This window comes from Eleutherodactylus coqui, chromosome 4, assembly GCF_035609145.1.
Source record: "Eleutherodactylus coqui strain aEleCoq1 chromosome 4, aEleCoq1.hap1, whole genome shotgun sequence".
In the NCBI taxonomy this organism is placed as follows: domain Eukaryota; kingdom Metazoa; phylum Chordata; class Amphibia; order Anura; family Eleutherodactylidae; genus Eleutherodactylus; species Eleutherodactylus coqui.
Window position 1 is genome coordinate 288664270 of NC_089840.1, and position 13619 is coordinate 288677888.

Genomic DNA, 13619 nt, shown 5'->3' on the forward strand with positions numbered 1-13619 from the left:
TGAGCCCAAGGTCATATATGTCAGGTTAGTATATGAAAAGGATGGGCAAATTCCCAAAAAGTCATCACAGTGTAAATCCGCAGACCTAAATCTGCATGGAACGAGCCCGAACCGTAGGGCAATGTCCCTGCACAAAGTGACAGAAGCACAGCTGTGGAGCAGACACCATTGTGCAGAATTAAAAGACTTTATTAGTAGAAGATGGGGTGTTGTCACATGACATGTGGTGCCGGTTGTCCTCCATCTGGGGCTTCGTCAGTCATCATGGTGGGATCTGATCAGGGTTTGCTGTTCTTCAGCAGGTGGAGGAGGTTGTGGAGGAGCTGGAAGTCGGCGAGGTCTTCACTGTTGCTGGATTTATTTCCTTAATAATGAGAACTTTTAACAGTTAACCCCAAGAAGTGTCAGTGAAGGTCAACTGGATGCTCCAGTGTGAGGTGCAGCTCATGGGAGGGCTGCTGTGGAGAAGACCGTGTCCGCTTCACCAGATGGTGAGATGAGGCTTAAGGTCCTTTTACATGGTCAGATGCAGGTCATCCCATGTAAAAGGACCCTAAATCTCATTCCGACAGGCCGTCCTAGCAATGCTTTTACACAGGACCGATCCTCGCTCAGTGAATGGAGGTGGGGCGGACTGGAGATCATTCCGGCCACCTGCCTTCATTCACAGTAAACAGGCCGTCACTCATAGAGGAATGGCTGCCTGTTTACGAGGGCCAATTCATCATTCAGTTTTTAGACACGCAGAAACTGAACGACGAACGCAGGAATCTAAATATTTTGTTGGCTCGTGTAAAAGCGCCCTTATTCTGTAGGCACAGCGACTGTCAACGAGAACTGAGGGGCGCTCCAGAGTTGCCCAGCCTGTGAGGGACACTGAGAGACTGCTATACACACACAGAAGTCATATAACCTGAGCGTTTGTCCTCTTCCGGGTACACGTGGGCGGCAGTCATGTGACCGCACCGCTTCTTTCTTCCCAGTTGATGTGCTGTAATGTCTGAGAGTCATTAAGGAAGAATGGCTGAATACTTACAGAGCTCCAGGCGCGGGCACTGCCGTCACGTATCCTACAGATATTCCCCCCTACCGCTGCTCTCATGGTGAATAGTCATGTGTTTCACCGCTGGTGAGTTGGACTTTACATCCAGACACCAAAGGTGAATATAAAGTATTTAGACTTGTGATTAAGGGCAACGCTTCAACCATTCACGGCCCTTCACCAGAAAGAAAAAAACGTTTGGAGCCGGAGAACAGTGATGGTGACGTGTCGTTGTCCATCACGGAGTGTGGACCATTTCTTCACCTACAGAGGTGTATGACGCCCATCCAATACACAGGATATAAAGCGGCCTCAGCACAGGGTCAGCTGGCCACAGACATATCAGCAGTTGTCGGCCGACGACTCTGCCATTACTGCGCACATTTGCCTTCGATGTACGATTACTAGGAACGACCTCCATTCAAGAGAAGGGACCTTGTGGAATAATAGATGAGGGGCTGCCCGCCGCGATCACATCCTGGAGTCCATTGTTTTGTGCGCGCAATACACAGGGAATACAGCCCATTGACTACAATGGGTTCACAGTAGTTTTTGCGTGCGCATATCGTGTGTGTGATAAAAAATCTACATGCTCTAGTTTTGTGCGCATTTGCAAAAAGCATCATTCATCGCGCTTAGGGAGCGGCTTTGTGCATGCGCTCGTGTCAAGGGGCCCTTACATAGTGACTGTTCAATCCTTGTGATTGCCCTGAGCGGAGGCCGGACCTGTCAACTGCGCCAGGATACAAGCTGCACTGCGGAGCGAGAGAAGTGGTCGGCCGGAGGCGGTCACAGAGCGCTGGATAGATGACTCAATCTGCGTGCTGGTCAGCAGGGGGCAGAGCTCCGCCAATGCCGCAGAGAGTTCAGTAGGTGTCAGATGCCCGGCCCGAGTCTTCACATGGGTGGACAACACATCTTCACACTGTAGGAAACACAGAAGTCAGTGATCAGGAGGAAGCCGGCGGTATATGACCTAAACATGCTATACTGCAGTCTTATATGTCATGTTAGAGCACATTTCCATGTGTTGTTACATCGCACCCCCAATGTAATGCTATACTGTCTCCTATAGGATGTTATATCACACTTCTATGCGTGACGTTCACATTCATATCTGTGTCATTATATCACTCTCCTCCATGTGACGTTATATCATACTTCTATATGTGACGTTAGATCACATTTACATACGTGTCATCATATCGCACTCCCATATGTAATGTTATCTTATCCCTATGTGAGGTTATATAGTTATTATATGCTATACATTCTTTGTCAAAACACTCCGCCCCAGAAGTTGTCGTCCTCCTGCAGACCCCGTCCTGCAGTTCCATCTCAGGCAGATCTGTAAATGATGAGTTGTGGTTATTAGATGAACGGTCTTGTCACCGGAGACCCTATAAGTGGTTCCCCCCTTGGCCTATAAGAGGCTCTCGGAGGCCCCTTGTGTGCAGTGACTTCTTCTTCCACTTGTAGAGCTTGTTGACCACTAGACGCCTCTACGACGCAGAGAAGAGATTTCACCCCGTTACCAGATGGGGGCGCAATATTGGGATGTGAGGAGCTGGATGGGTACTAGAGCCTCCATGCCCACCCATATCACATCTTGTATCCAAGCTAGAGGCGGTACAACAGGGTACTAGAGCCTCCATGCCCACCCGTATCACATCTTGTATCAAATCTGGGACAGATGGGTAAGTGGAGTGCATGGTACTATAGGCGGCCGCAGCTACACAGACAGACATGCAACAAGCGTCTCCACTGCCAACAAATGCATTAAATGTGAAGCTGCCCGTCAGCGATGGCAGCAACAATGACAGTTACCAGCGTGTTGTCATAACTTATGTGCAGCTTCACTTTTAATGTATTTGTTGGAAGTCCTAAGTGTTTCTTCCATCACTTCTATATGTGACATTGGATCAAATATCCCTGTGTCGTTATATAGCGCCCCCTATGTAATGCTATATCATACTTCTATATGTGACTTTAGCTCTATCCACACTTACCTCTCTGATCAGCGGCTCTCGGTGCTGCAGGATCAGGTGTAGGATGAACCCAATGACAGCAGGAGGCGCCGCACATCTCCGGCTGTAGCCAGTGAACTCCAGCAACAGACTGTCCTGCTCCATCGCCTGCAGCAAGGCGAAGACACGACATGAGGGTGAGATATCAATGTCCAGGTGTCTTACGATCTCCACAGCCTTGCAGAGACCAAGGCTTCTCAGCACGACCCCCCACGGTCCTCGCAAGCTTAGAAAACCAGGTCTTCCCTACTCTAGAATTGAGGGGTCTTCACAGGGGACATCGGAGGGTCTCCAGGCAGCCACCAACTTTATACTGCTGGAGCTACATCGGTTGTAGGCGAAGGAGTATTAAATGGCCCCAACGGAAGTCAATGAGTCACTATGTTAGTCTGAGCCCTCTAAACTACATGGCTGATAGGGAGTTCATCTTCCAGGGGGCTCCGAGTGGACAAACCATTTAAAGGGAATGTGTCATGAGACAACGACCTATTGCAGACATCAGCGTTTTATGTTTAATATTCTTTAAGAATTTTGGGTGATTTAAAAAAAAAATTATATGTCATAATTTCCTCTAAAATCCTGCAGTTCTCACACCGACCACTAGGCCTAATAATAGTCTGCCACTTCCTGTTCTGTACAGAAAACCTCTCAGCCGTCATCCCATTATCATCACAGGCAGGATTACACTGAGAGGTGACACCTACATATAGATAACACAGGATGCACCATTCACAATAAGTGATGCCACAGCTCACCTCCTCCTCCTTCCTGCACAAAGCATGCCGACAATACACTTCCATACACATCTATAGATGATATTCAGAGCTCATCTCCTTCTCAGGTCAGAAAGTATGCCCACAATACTCTCCCATAGATGTCTATAGATGATGGTCACAGCTCACCTCCTCCCCTCCATGCATGCATAATGACCTCTGCACAGGTTACAGAGCATGCCTAGAACAGTCTCCCATTGAAGCTAGTGGGTCTCCTCCAGTCCATTGTGTAAATGACCCATGTGACTGCTGTAAAGTATATTTCTGCAGTTCTGGCAAGATGGCCGCCCCCATCGTCATGTACAGACAATAAAATAAAAAATCTGCAATTAGAAGAAAAACCTGAAAAATGGAAAATGCTTCACTATCTGGCTATAGTTAGTAAAAAATATATATAGAGGTGATACATCCCCTTTAATGTGACCTTCTGACACCCGGGAGATCCATCTAATCCCCACATGATTTCAAGTGTTTGCAGATAACTGTAGTACAGAAGCTTGCCTCAGGAGGCGCTGCGCTGACTCACCTCCAGGAATGGGTAGAGCTTTTGGATGCACTGCAGGAAGTGACTCATGTCTGGTACTGGAGACATCTGCACCATCTCGGCTCTGTGAAGGACATAGCACAATATGGCAGGATCCATCTCACCTTCCAGCACCGACCTCAGAATACACAAGACCTGGAGAGATGGAGACAACAAACCGTGACGGCAGTACCTACAGGGTGGGGATCTCATGCAGGAGATGATGCTTTACCTTACTATCCAAGGAATCTCTCTTCAGCGCGCTCCAGAAGTCCATGAAACCGTAAGCGCTGATGTCTCTGCTTACATAGCGTGTGCTGAAGAACTGCCGGACGGTCCCCTGGAAGACACCAGAACTGCAAGCTTCACATCGTAGGGAGAGAAGATGGTGCTCTGAACATCAACCGGACCTGCCTGCATTATCGGGAGGATGGCGCCACCTCAAGCAGTTGTAATCAAAATTACCCCCCCCCCCCCCCCCACACATTACAATTTAGGTTTATTTGCCAAATCTACAAACTTCGGTCTGTTTGCAAGAAAACAGTCAAACAAGAAGAATGTAAGAAGCCCAACAACTGATGGAACCGCTGGTTCCGGCAACTTCACCACAAACTGCCACTTTTACCCACTGCGGCGGTCTCAGGATTATTCATCCGCCTTCACGCCGAGCGTCTTTAGTTCTTAGTAGAGACCCTTCTGCTGTTTTGACCGGCAGACATCATCTATAGCCGGACAGCCGCTTCCACCAGCGTTCCTGAGGAGTCTTACCCCGCTCCTCATGGACAATGGCCTCAAGGTCACTAATATTCTTGGTTTGTGTTTTTCAGCTGCCATCTTCACTTCCCACCAAAGATCTTCTATGGGGTTCAAGTCAAGCGACTGTGACGCCACTCCAGAATCTTCCAGAACTTCTTCTAAAGCCGGCCTTGGTGGGCATTGAGGTCTGCTTTCGATCATTGTCCTTTTGGAAGGTCCCTTGATGCCCCAAGCTTCAGCTTCCTCACAGAAGACATGATGTTTCCTCCTAGGACTTTATGATACAAGATGGAATCCATCTCATCCTCCACACACTGCAGGTTTCCATTGTAGCCCCAGAGCATCACCGAGCCACCACCATGCTTCACTGCAGGCAGGGGGCGCTTTTTAGCATCAGCTTCATTCCTCCTCCTCCAGATACACATCATAGACCCGAAAAGTTCCAGTTTTGTGTCATCTCTCCACAGACCAGAATCCCCAAACCTCTGTGGCTTAGTTATTTGGTTTTGATCATATTGGAGGCGGCTTTTCTTGTGCTTTTGGGTCAGTAGAGGTCGACATCTCAGAATTTGGGCATAAAGACCTTTTAATATGTGCCTTACTGTGCAAAAGTAAACCCCAGCACTGCTCCACCAGATCTTCCTGCTGGTCTTTTGCAGTCACTGGAGGTTTTTGACCTCCTGCCTCAACAGGAATCTGGTGGCAGCCGGTGATAGCGCCCTCTTTCTGCCACGTCCAGGTAATGTATGTAGCCAGGGTTCCTCTACTTCCAGCTGTATCACAGGGAACATTCAGAGTCTTTGTATCTTTTGTATCCTGTTCCCTGTTTGGCAAGGCAATGATCTCTTCTAACTCTTTGGACGCCCCTCTTGACTTAGACATATTTTTAACAAGCAATCAAATATCACAGTCAACAAAGCCCTCGCCAGTCCAAGTATTTGATGTGTTTTATCTCAAGCACACCTGATGTAACTAACAACGCCCTTGATTAGTTGCATCGGGTGTGCTTAAGAGAACACCTGATTTGCAGATCTGTGTCTAATGAGGGATTCTATTCCGGGGCTCAATAAGTCTGAGAATGCAGCAGTCATTAAAAGTGGCATTTTATGGCGATTTTGGATAAACAGCCCGTGGCGCAGCTTAGAAGGAGCCGTCGTATCATGCAGATAATGGTCACATACACAAGGTGAGGCGTGTTCATCACTTACACATATGGCAGCACTCATGACACCAGATGCTTCATCTCAGGGCATTTACACACAACGGGCACCAGGATTTTGCACTATATCTGTGCCTCATCATACGTGGCACAGAATAGGACTAGTGATAGTACAGCCACAGCCGTGGCACTCGTCGCTGTGTCATCTCTTGGACACATTTACCTGTATATGTTCTCAGCAGATTCTATATATACCTGGATCGGGAGACTCGGAGATTTCCCCTCCAGTTGGAGAACGATGGAGAGGAAGAGTCGCTGGGCGAGGGAGACGCAGAGCTCCTGTAGAGGATAACAGGGGTGATAAGCCATCACAAGACTGATCAATCATCTGCTTCTACTCTACAAGTGGCCTGCAGTAAATGCAGACTGGACAACATGGAGGGGAGCATGGATGAAGCCGGCTTTCAGTACCGTTGCTGTTCCAGTTTGTGTGTGTACACGCTTCTCTTAAAGGGGCTGTCCAGGATTAGAAAAACATGGCTAATTTCTTCCAGAAACAGCTCCATACCTGTCCATAGGTTGTGCCTGCTATGGCGGCTTATTTCTATTCACTTTAATAGAGTTAGGCTGCAATACTAGAAACAACCTGCGGTCAGGTGTGGCGCTATTTTGGGGGTTAAAAAAAACAACCAGATTTTTAAGATCCCGAATAACACTTTTAAGGAGCCATGTTCCTATACAAATCACTTGGACTCAAACTGTTTGGACCACCCAGTGGCCAAGAACCATATTCTTGTAGAGCTGGACGGTATACCCATTTGTAGATATGTAGCCGTGGGTGGTCAGGAGGTAATCTTGTGAAAGGTAGTGGCGTAGTGGTTACAGGAACCCACAGAGGCATTGGGCAATTGTAAATAATCAGCTGGTGCAACTCCGTGAGAAACGCCTGGTTGGAGAAGGCTATGGCAGGAGGTAACCTCCTAGAGACCCCAAATGTCAAGTGTATTGTACCCCTAGTAGTGACCGTCCGGCGTGCCGCACCACTGTGTGACATTTTAGCCCCTTTTTAACAGACAATTAAGGATACAACATGGTAAAGGTACCTTTACACCGGCCAATAGTCACCCGAATAGTCGTTCAAACAGGCAATTATGGGCAACTTGCGGCCCGTGTACACACTGCCCCCAACAGGGCACTGAGCGAGAGGTTGATCAGTAATTGCTAGTCGTTACGGTTCAGCTCACTGAAATGCATTGACCACTGAGCAGCTTCTCACTCGATGTAAGCAGGAGACGATCAGTCTTTGCGGTGAATAGAGACGGGCAGCCAGAACAGATCTCTGGCGCGTTCCACCTCCATTCTCTGAACGGCTATCACTCCTGGAGCAATAGTCGTAGGGAAGGCTATCAGGTGCTCATGTGCCCAACAGTCGTCTCTGTAGGGATGGCTATCAGGTGCTCATGTGCCCAACAGTCGTCTCTGTAGGGATGGCTATCAGGTGCTCATGTGCCCAACAGTCGTCTCTGTAGGGATGGCTATCAGGTGCTCATGTGCCCAACAGTCGTCTCTGTAGGGATGGCTATCAGGTGCTCATGTGCCCAACAGTCGTCTCTGTAGGGATGGCTATCAGGTGCTCATGTGCCCAACAGTCGTCTCTGTAGGGATGGCTATCAGGTGCTCATGTGCCCAACAGTCGTTTCTGTAGGGATGGCTATCAGGTGCTCATGTGCCCAACAGTCGTTTCTGTAGGGATGGCTATCAGGTGCTCATGTGCCCAACAGTCGTCTCTGTAGGGATGGCTATCAGGTGCTCATGTGCCCAACAGTCGTCTCTGTAGGGATGGCTATCAGGTGCTCATGTGCCCAACAGTCGTCTCTGTAGGGATGGCTATCAGGTGCTCATGTGCCCAACAGTCGTCTCTGTAGGGATGGCTATCAGGTGCTCATGTGCCCAACAGTCGTCTCTGTAGGGATCGCTATCAGGTGCTCATGTGCCCAACAGTCGTCTCTGTAGGGATGGCTATCAGGTGCTCATGTGCCCAACAGTCGTCTCTGTAGGGATCGCTATCAGGTGCTCATGTGCCCAACAGTCGTCTCTGTAGGGATCGCTATCAGGTGCTCATGTGCCCAACAGTCGTCTCTGTAGGGATGGCTATCAGGTGCTCATGTGCCCAACAGTCGTCTCTGTAGGGATGGCTATCAGGTGCTCATGTGCCCAACAGTCGTCTCTGTAGGGATGGCTATCAGGTGCTCATGTGCCCAACAGTCGTCTCTGTAGGGATGGCTATCAGGTGCTCATGTGCCCAACAGTCGTCTCTGTAGGGATGGCTATCAGGTGCTCATGTGCCCAACAGTCGTCTTGGGTAAAGGTACCTCAAGGATTGCACCATACATGCAGGATATCTAGAGGACATACTTGGTGCTCTCCTCTTCAGTGTGACAGATTAGACAGACAGACAAGCCACAGGGTACCAACCCGAGATAACACCCGGGGCGCCACTCTTCTCTGCTGTAGTTGCTTCTCCAAATCCTTCTCAAACCTCCAGACATCTGAGTCCTGTAAAGAAGCAGACGTTCCGGGATCCATGGATCAGATGCCGAGTCATTAGAAGTGATGAATTTACATACATTAGCCCATTAGTTATGTCCAACAACAATCTTACCCGACTCCCCTATAAGTTCGACTGAGTCGTTTACCCATGCAGGAAGATAAGCAGCTGCCAGACTCACCTGACGCTGCTTATCCCGTGTGAAATAAAGGGTTAAATGTAGTAAAACCAAGTCACCCCATCCTACTGAGAAAGGTATGGAGAAAGGTATAGTGCTGCTACAACCTTATAAGGATCCTGGTCTGGTTATTCTGGTATCTCAGAGAACGTGGCCCAGTTCTTCTTCAATCCTATAAGCAGGTTGGCTGCCAAGTAACTCTAGTATCTTGGAGAACAAGGCACGGTTCTTCTGTAATCTTATGAAAGCATCATCTGCCATGTTCTTCTAGTGAGGTCTACTGATTCTACTGAGGTCTTACAAAGGCGTCAGCTAGCAGGTTGCTTTAGTATTTTGGAGAACATGGCACCATTCACTTTAATCTTCTAAGGAGGTTGGCTGCCAGGTTCTTCTAATATGGAATGGTTCTTCTGTAGTTCTATAGAAGCCTCATCTGGGAGGTCGTTTTAGTATTTCGCAGAACATAACACCATTCTTCTACAATCTTATAAGGATGTTGGCTGCCAGGTTCTTCTAACATCTTGGAGAACATAGCTCGGTTCTTCTGCAGTTCCATAGAAGCCTCATCTGAGAGGTTATTTTGTACTTTGAAGAATATAGCACCATTCTTCTACAATCTCATAAGGCAGTTGGTTGCCAGGTGATTCTTTTTTGTATATTTTGCAGTCTTATAAAGGAGTCAGCCGGCAGGTTCTTCTAGTATCTCAGAGATCATCATACTGTTCTTCTGCAGTCTTGTAAGGAGGTCAGCTGGCTGGTTCCTCCAACATATCAAAGAACATGGCACGGTTCTTCTAAAATATTATAAGGAGGTCAGCTGGCAGGTTGCACTAGTATCTCGGAGAGCATGGAACAGTCGTCTGCAGTCTTACAAGGAGGTCGGCCGCCATTTTCTTCCAGAGCCTTGAAGAACATGGCACCATTCTTCTGCAGCCTTATAAGGAGGTTGGCTGGCTGGTTGTTGTGGAATCTCGGAAAATATGGTGTGGTTTGTCCTATAAGGGGGACAGCTGTCCTGGTCTTCCAGCATCTTGGAGACCATAGTATAGATCTTTTTGCAGTCTAGCAAGCAGATTGGCTGGCAGGTCTTATAGCATCTTGAAGAACATGGCACAGTTTGTTGACAGCCTTATGAGGAGGTTGGCTGGCAAGTTGTAGTATCTCAGAGAACGTGGCATGGTTTTTTTGCAGTCTTATAAAGCGATCGGCTGGCAGGTCTTCTAGCATCTTGAAGAACATGGCACAGTTCGTTGACAGCCTTATGAGGAGGTTGGCTGGCAAGTTGTAGTATCTCAGAGAACGTGGTATGGTTTTTTTGCAGTCTTATAAAGCGATCGGCTGGCAGGTCTTCTAGCATCTTGAAAAACATGGCAGCACTTCCACCTGTGTTTCTGTTCCTGTCACTCCCATCATCCTGAATGATGATGAGACGTCTGTCACACCACCTTCTTTACACTAGAGGTAGTTCTCTATGTTAGGGGTTATCATCCAGTTACACAATGCTGGAAGGAATAGGTCACCTCCATGATGGCTCAGTGACGGATGATAATCTGCTTGTACTTCTTGAGGATGACAGTATTCACATCTCAGACAGTTATGGCATATCCACCGGATATCTGATAGGCGCAAGACCCACCTCTGGGACCCACACCAAGTCCCTTGACCACCGTCCTGTCCCGTGAGAGTTTCTCGGTGTCCGTATGTTACTTTATCCCACCTCACCATGCAGAGCCAGACACCTATATGTCCCCAAAACAGAACAAACTTCTACTTGCTCTCATCACTAATAATTCCCCAGGAGCCCACATGGTTTTCCTCCTGTGGATGACGATCTGTCATGTTCATGTGATGGTCACACCGCTGCACTTGTCATGGTATCAGAGCGGGGTCTATCCCGCGAGCACAACAGACTCTCATTCACCGGAAGAAAACAATGAAGGTTCCTGATGAATGACAGCAAGCAGAGATCCTGAAAATCATCTGGAATTTATACAGAAAATATGCTGGAAAACTATCTCCACCATCTACTCACAAAGCTCCCCACAGGGGCCACAACGGGTGGACGTCTCTCCAGCTGTTCCAGGGACTCCGCAGTGATTTGTGGTGCTCCGTCTGTGGGTGGCACTAAGGACCTCTCTCGGCTCCGTGCACTGGAAGACATAGGAACAGTCATCAATGCACAGTACAACTGCCAGGAGCTCAGTGGGGACCTTCTAGCCGGGGCCACAAATATAACCCTGCCCATTCAGTGCAGTGGCCAATATACAGTACAACGAAATGGTACGGTGTAGAATATATATATATATCACACACACTACACCAGCAAATATCCAGAGTAACTGCCATGTGAGACGCTGTGAGAGGGTGGAGGTAGGTGATCTCAGGTATCTGAAGCCATACTGACTGCATCCACAGTTGCTGGAGGGTCATAGAGAGAACACGATGATCGAGGTCCCACAGATAGTCAACTGGGCTGAAGTCTGGGGAATTAGGGCCGGGTAAGTACTCGGAGGTCTTGGTCTTCCATCTACTATCGGACATTTCTAGCCGCTGACATGTCACATTGTCCTGCTGGAAGATCCCATCTGCCCCAGGAAGACAATCAGCATGTATGGGTGTAGGTGATCTGCAAGGATGGATCCATAACCCAATTGGATCACAGCGCCTAAAACATGGATGAGCGGCCAGAGAACGCCACGAGAAACTCCCCAGACCATAACGCTGCCACCACCGGCTTGTGGTCTTCCAGCAATGGTCGCAGGGTGTTTGTTCTCTGATCGTTCTCGTCTGACAGCCAACGTCCGACCGTCCGATGAAGCAGAAAACGTGACTCATCGGAGAAGACAACCCTCCACCAAGCAGCGGCGGTCCGATTCTGATGTGCAGATTGAAGCCCTTTCTTCTGATCGGCGCAGTGACCATCCGTCGGCTTCGGAGCCCCATACGCAGTAGGGTCCGCTGATCTGTTGTGTTAGACACGTCTGGTAGCCCCCCGGTTCATGGTGAGCGGCTCCACTGTAGCGTATCGGTTGGTCCTCGCGGACATTCATAGCCGGTGTTCACCTCTCCCATCAGTGGCACGTGGTGCTCCACAGCTTCCATGTCGGTTATAACAAAAAAAAGGTTTGGCCCGGTGTCGCCAGTAGAGCAAGATGTGATTGTTCCCAGTAAGAGAAACCACATAATCTTGTAGATATGAGACCTTTTAATGGCGAACAAAAATACATGATGTTATAGTGAGCTTTCCAACCTCTTAGGATTATGTCTGAGGTACAACAAGGTATTAGAGCCTCCATGCTCGCCCATATAACATCTTGTATCTAAGCTAGAGTCGGTACAACAAGATACTAGAACCTCCATGCCTGCCCATATAACATCTTGTATCCAAGCTAGAGGCGGTACAACAGGGTACTAGAGCCTCCATGCCCACTCGTATCACATCTTGTATCCAAGCTACAGGTGGTACAACATGGTACTACAGCCTCCATGCCCACCCGTATCACATCTTGCATCCAAACTGGAGGCAGTACAACAGGGTACTAGAGCCTCCATACGGGTGGGCATAGAGGCTCTAGTACCCTGTTGTTCTGCCTTTAGCTTGGATACATATATATGAAACAAGAGAAGTTGTATTGTGTAACATCCATATGTGTATATAGTCCTATGCAGCCTATAGGACACTTTACAGAGCTTCTTGATGTATCATACAAGCTAAGGACATATAGTGACGGGGGGGGGGGGGGATTTGAGGGTTCCTCATACAGTAAACAATCCACTGAGAGCTCAACTCTTATTAATAATCCACAATTAGCTTGAAACCCTAGGATAGTAATAGTGCCCCCTGTAGTATTATTGACCTCCTTAGTGGCCCCGGTAGTAATAGTGACCTCCTTACTGACCCCAATAGTGAGTAGTTTCAGTAGTAATAGTGACCCTCTTAGTGGCCCCGGTAGTAATAGTGCCTCCTTAGTGGCCCTCTGTAGGAATAGTGCCTCCTTACTGACCCCAATAGTGAGTGGTTTCAGTAGTAATAGTGACCCCCTTAGTGGCCCTAATACTATTAGTGCTCCCCCTTTGTTCCCTCCCCACCCCTGTACCTCCAACCACAGGATGAACTACTGTCACTCACTTTCCGGCTCCGTTTCGTCCGCTGCTGATATCAGCGCTCACCCTCCCGATGTCTACGGTCCTGCATATCCTGTACGCAGCGCGGATGCAGGGAGGAGGGGTTAGAGTGACTGATTAGATCAGAGGGTCAGTTAGAGTACTTCATGCTGTGGTTGTTCCCCGTCCGTGCTCGCAGCTGACAGTTATTTGTTACTGGCCATTAATACGGACGGTAAAAGTTAACCACTGGCACCAGCTTCTGTATTGAATCACCTGCTGGGTCAGTGATTCCTATCAGAAACACCCGGAATATGTGGCTGCTGCAGCCAATCACCAGTTGTTATAACGGACTACAACAGTCACATGTGTCTGAGCAAGAAGTGCAGATCAGTGGTAGATCCAGTAACAACGGACTGGAAGCGGTGGGCATCAGGTGGGCATCAGATGGGCGATCAGGTAGGGATCAGATGGGCATCAGGTGGGGATCTTATTATCGTATGATATTG

General features: G+C 48.5%; 1 protein-coding gene across 2 annotated transcripts in view; it reads right to left on the reverse strand.

Moving 5' to 3' along the window:
• Positions 1–166: 166 nt before the first annotated feature.
• LOC136626380 (plectin-like) overlaps positions 167–13619 on the reverse strand; it is a 181857-nt gene continuing 168404 nt past the window's right edge. For both annotated transcript variants that reach the window (XM_066601376.1, XM_066601375.1), the window contains 9 exons: positions 11039–11156; positions 8756–8836; positions 6536–6619; positions 4598–4705; positions 4369–4521; positions 3052–3177; positions 1790–1967; positions 914–1000; positions 167–364 (listed from right to left, as the gene is read on the reverse strand). In XM_066601376.1, coding sequence (XP_066457473.1) covers positions 279–364; positions 914–1000; positions 1790–1967; positions 3052–3177; positions 4369–4521; positions 4598–4705; positions 6536–6619; positions 8756–8836; positions 11039–11156 — 1021 coding nt within the window. In that variant the 3' untranslated portion in view covers positions 167–278. The remainder of the gene's footprint in view (positions 365–913; positions 1001–1789; positions 1968–3051; positions 3178–4368; positions 4522–4597; positions 4706–6535; positions 6620–8755; positions 8837–11038; positions 11157–13619) is intronic.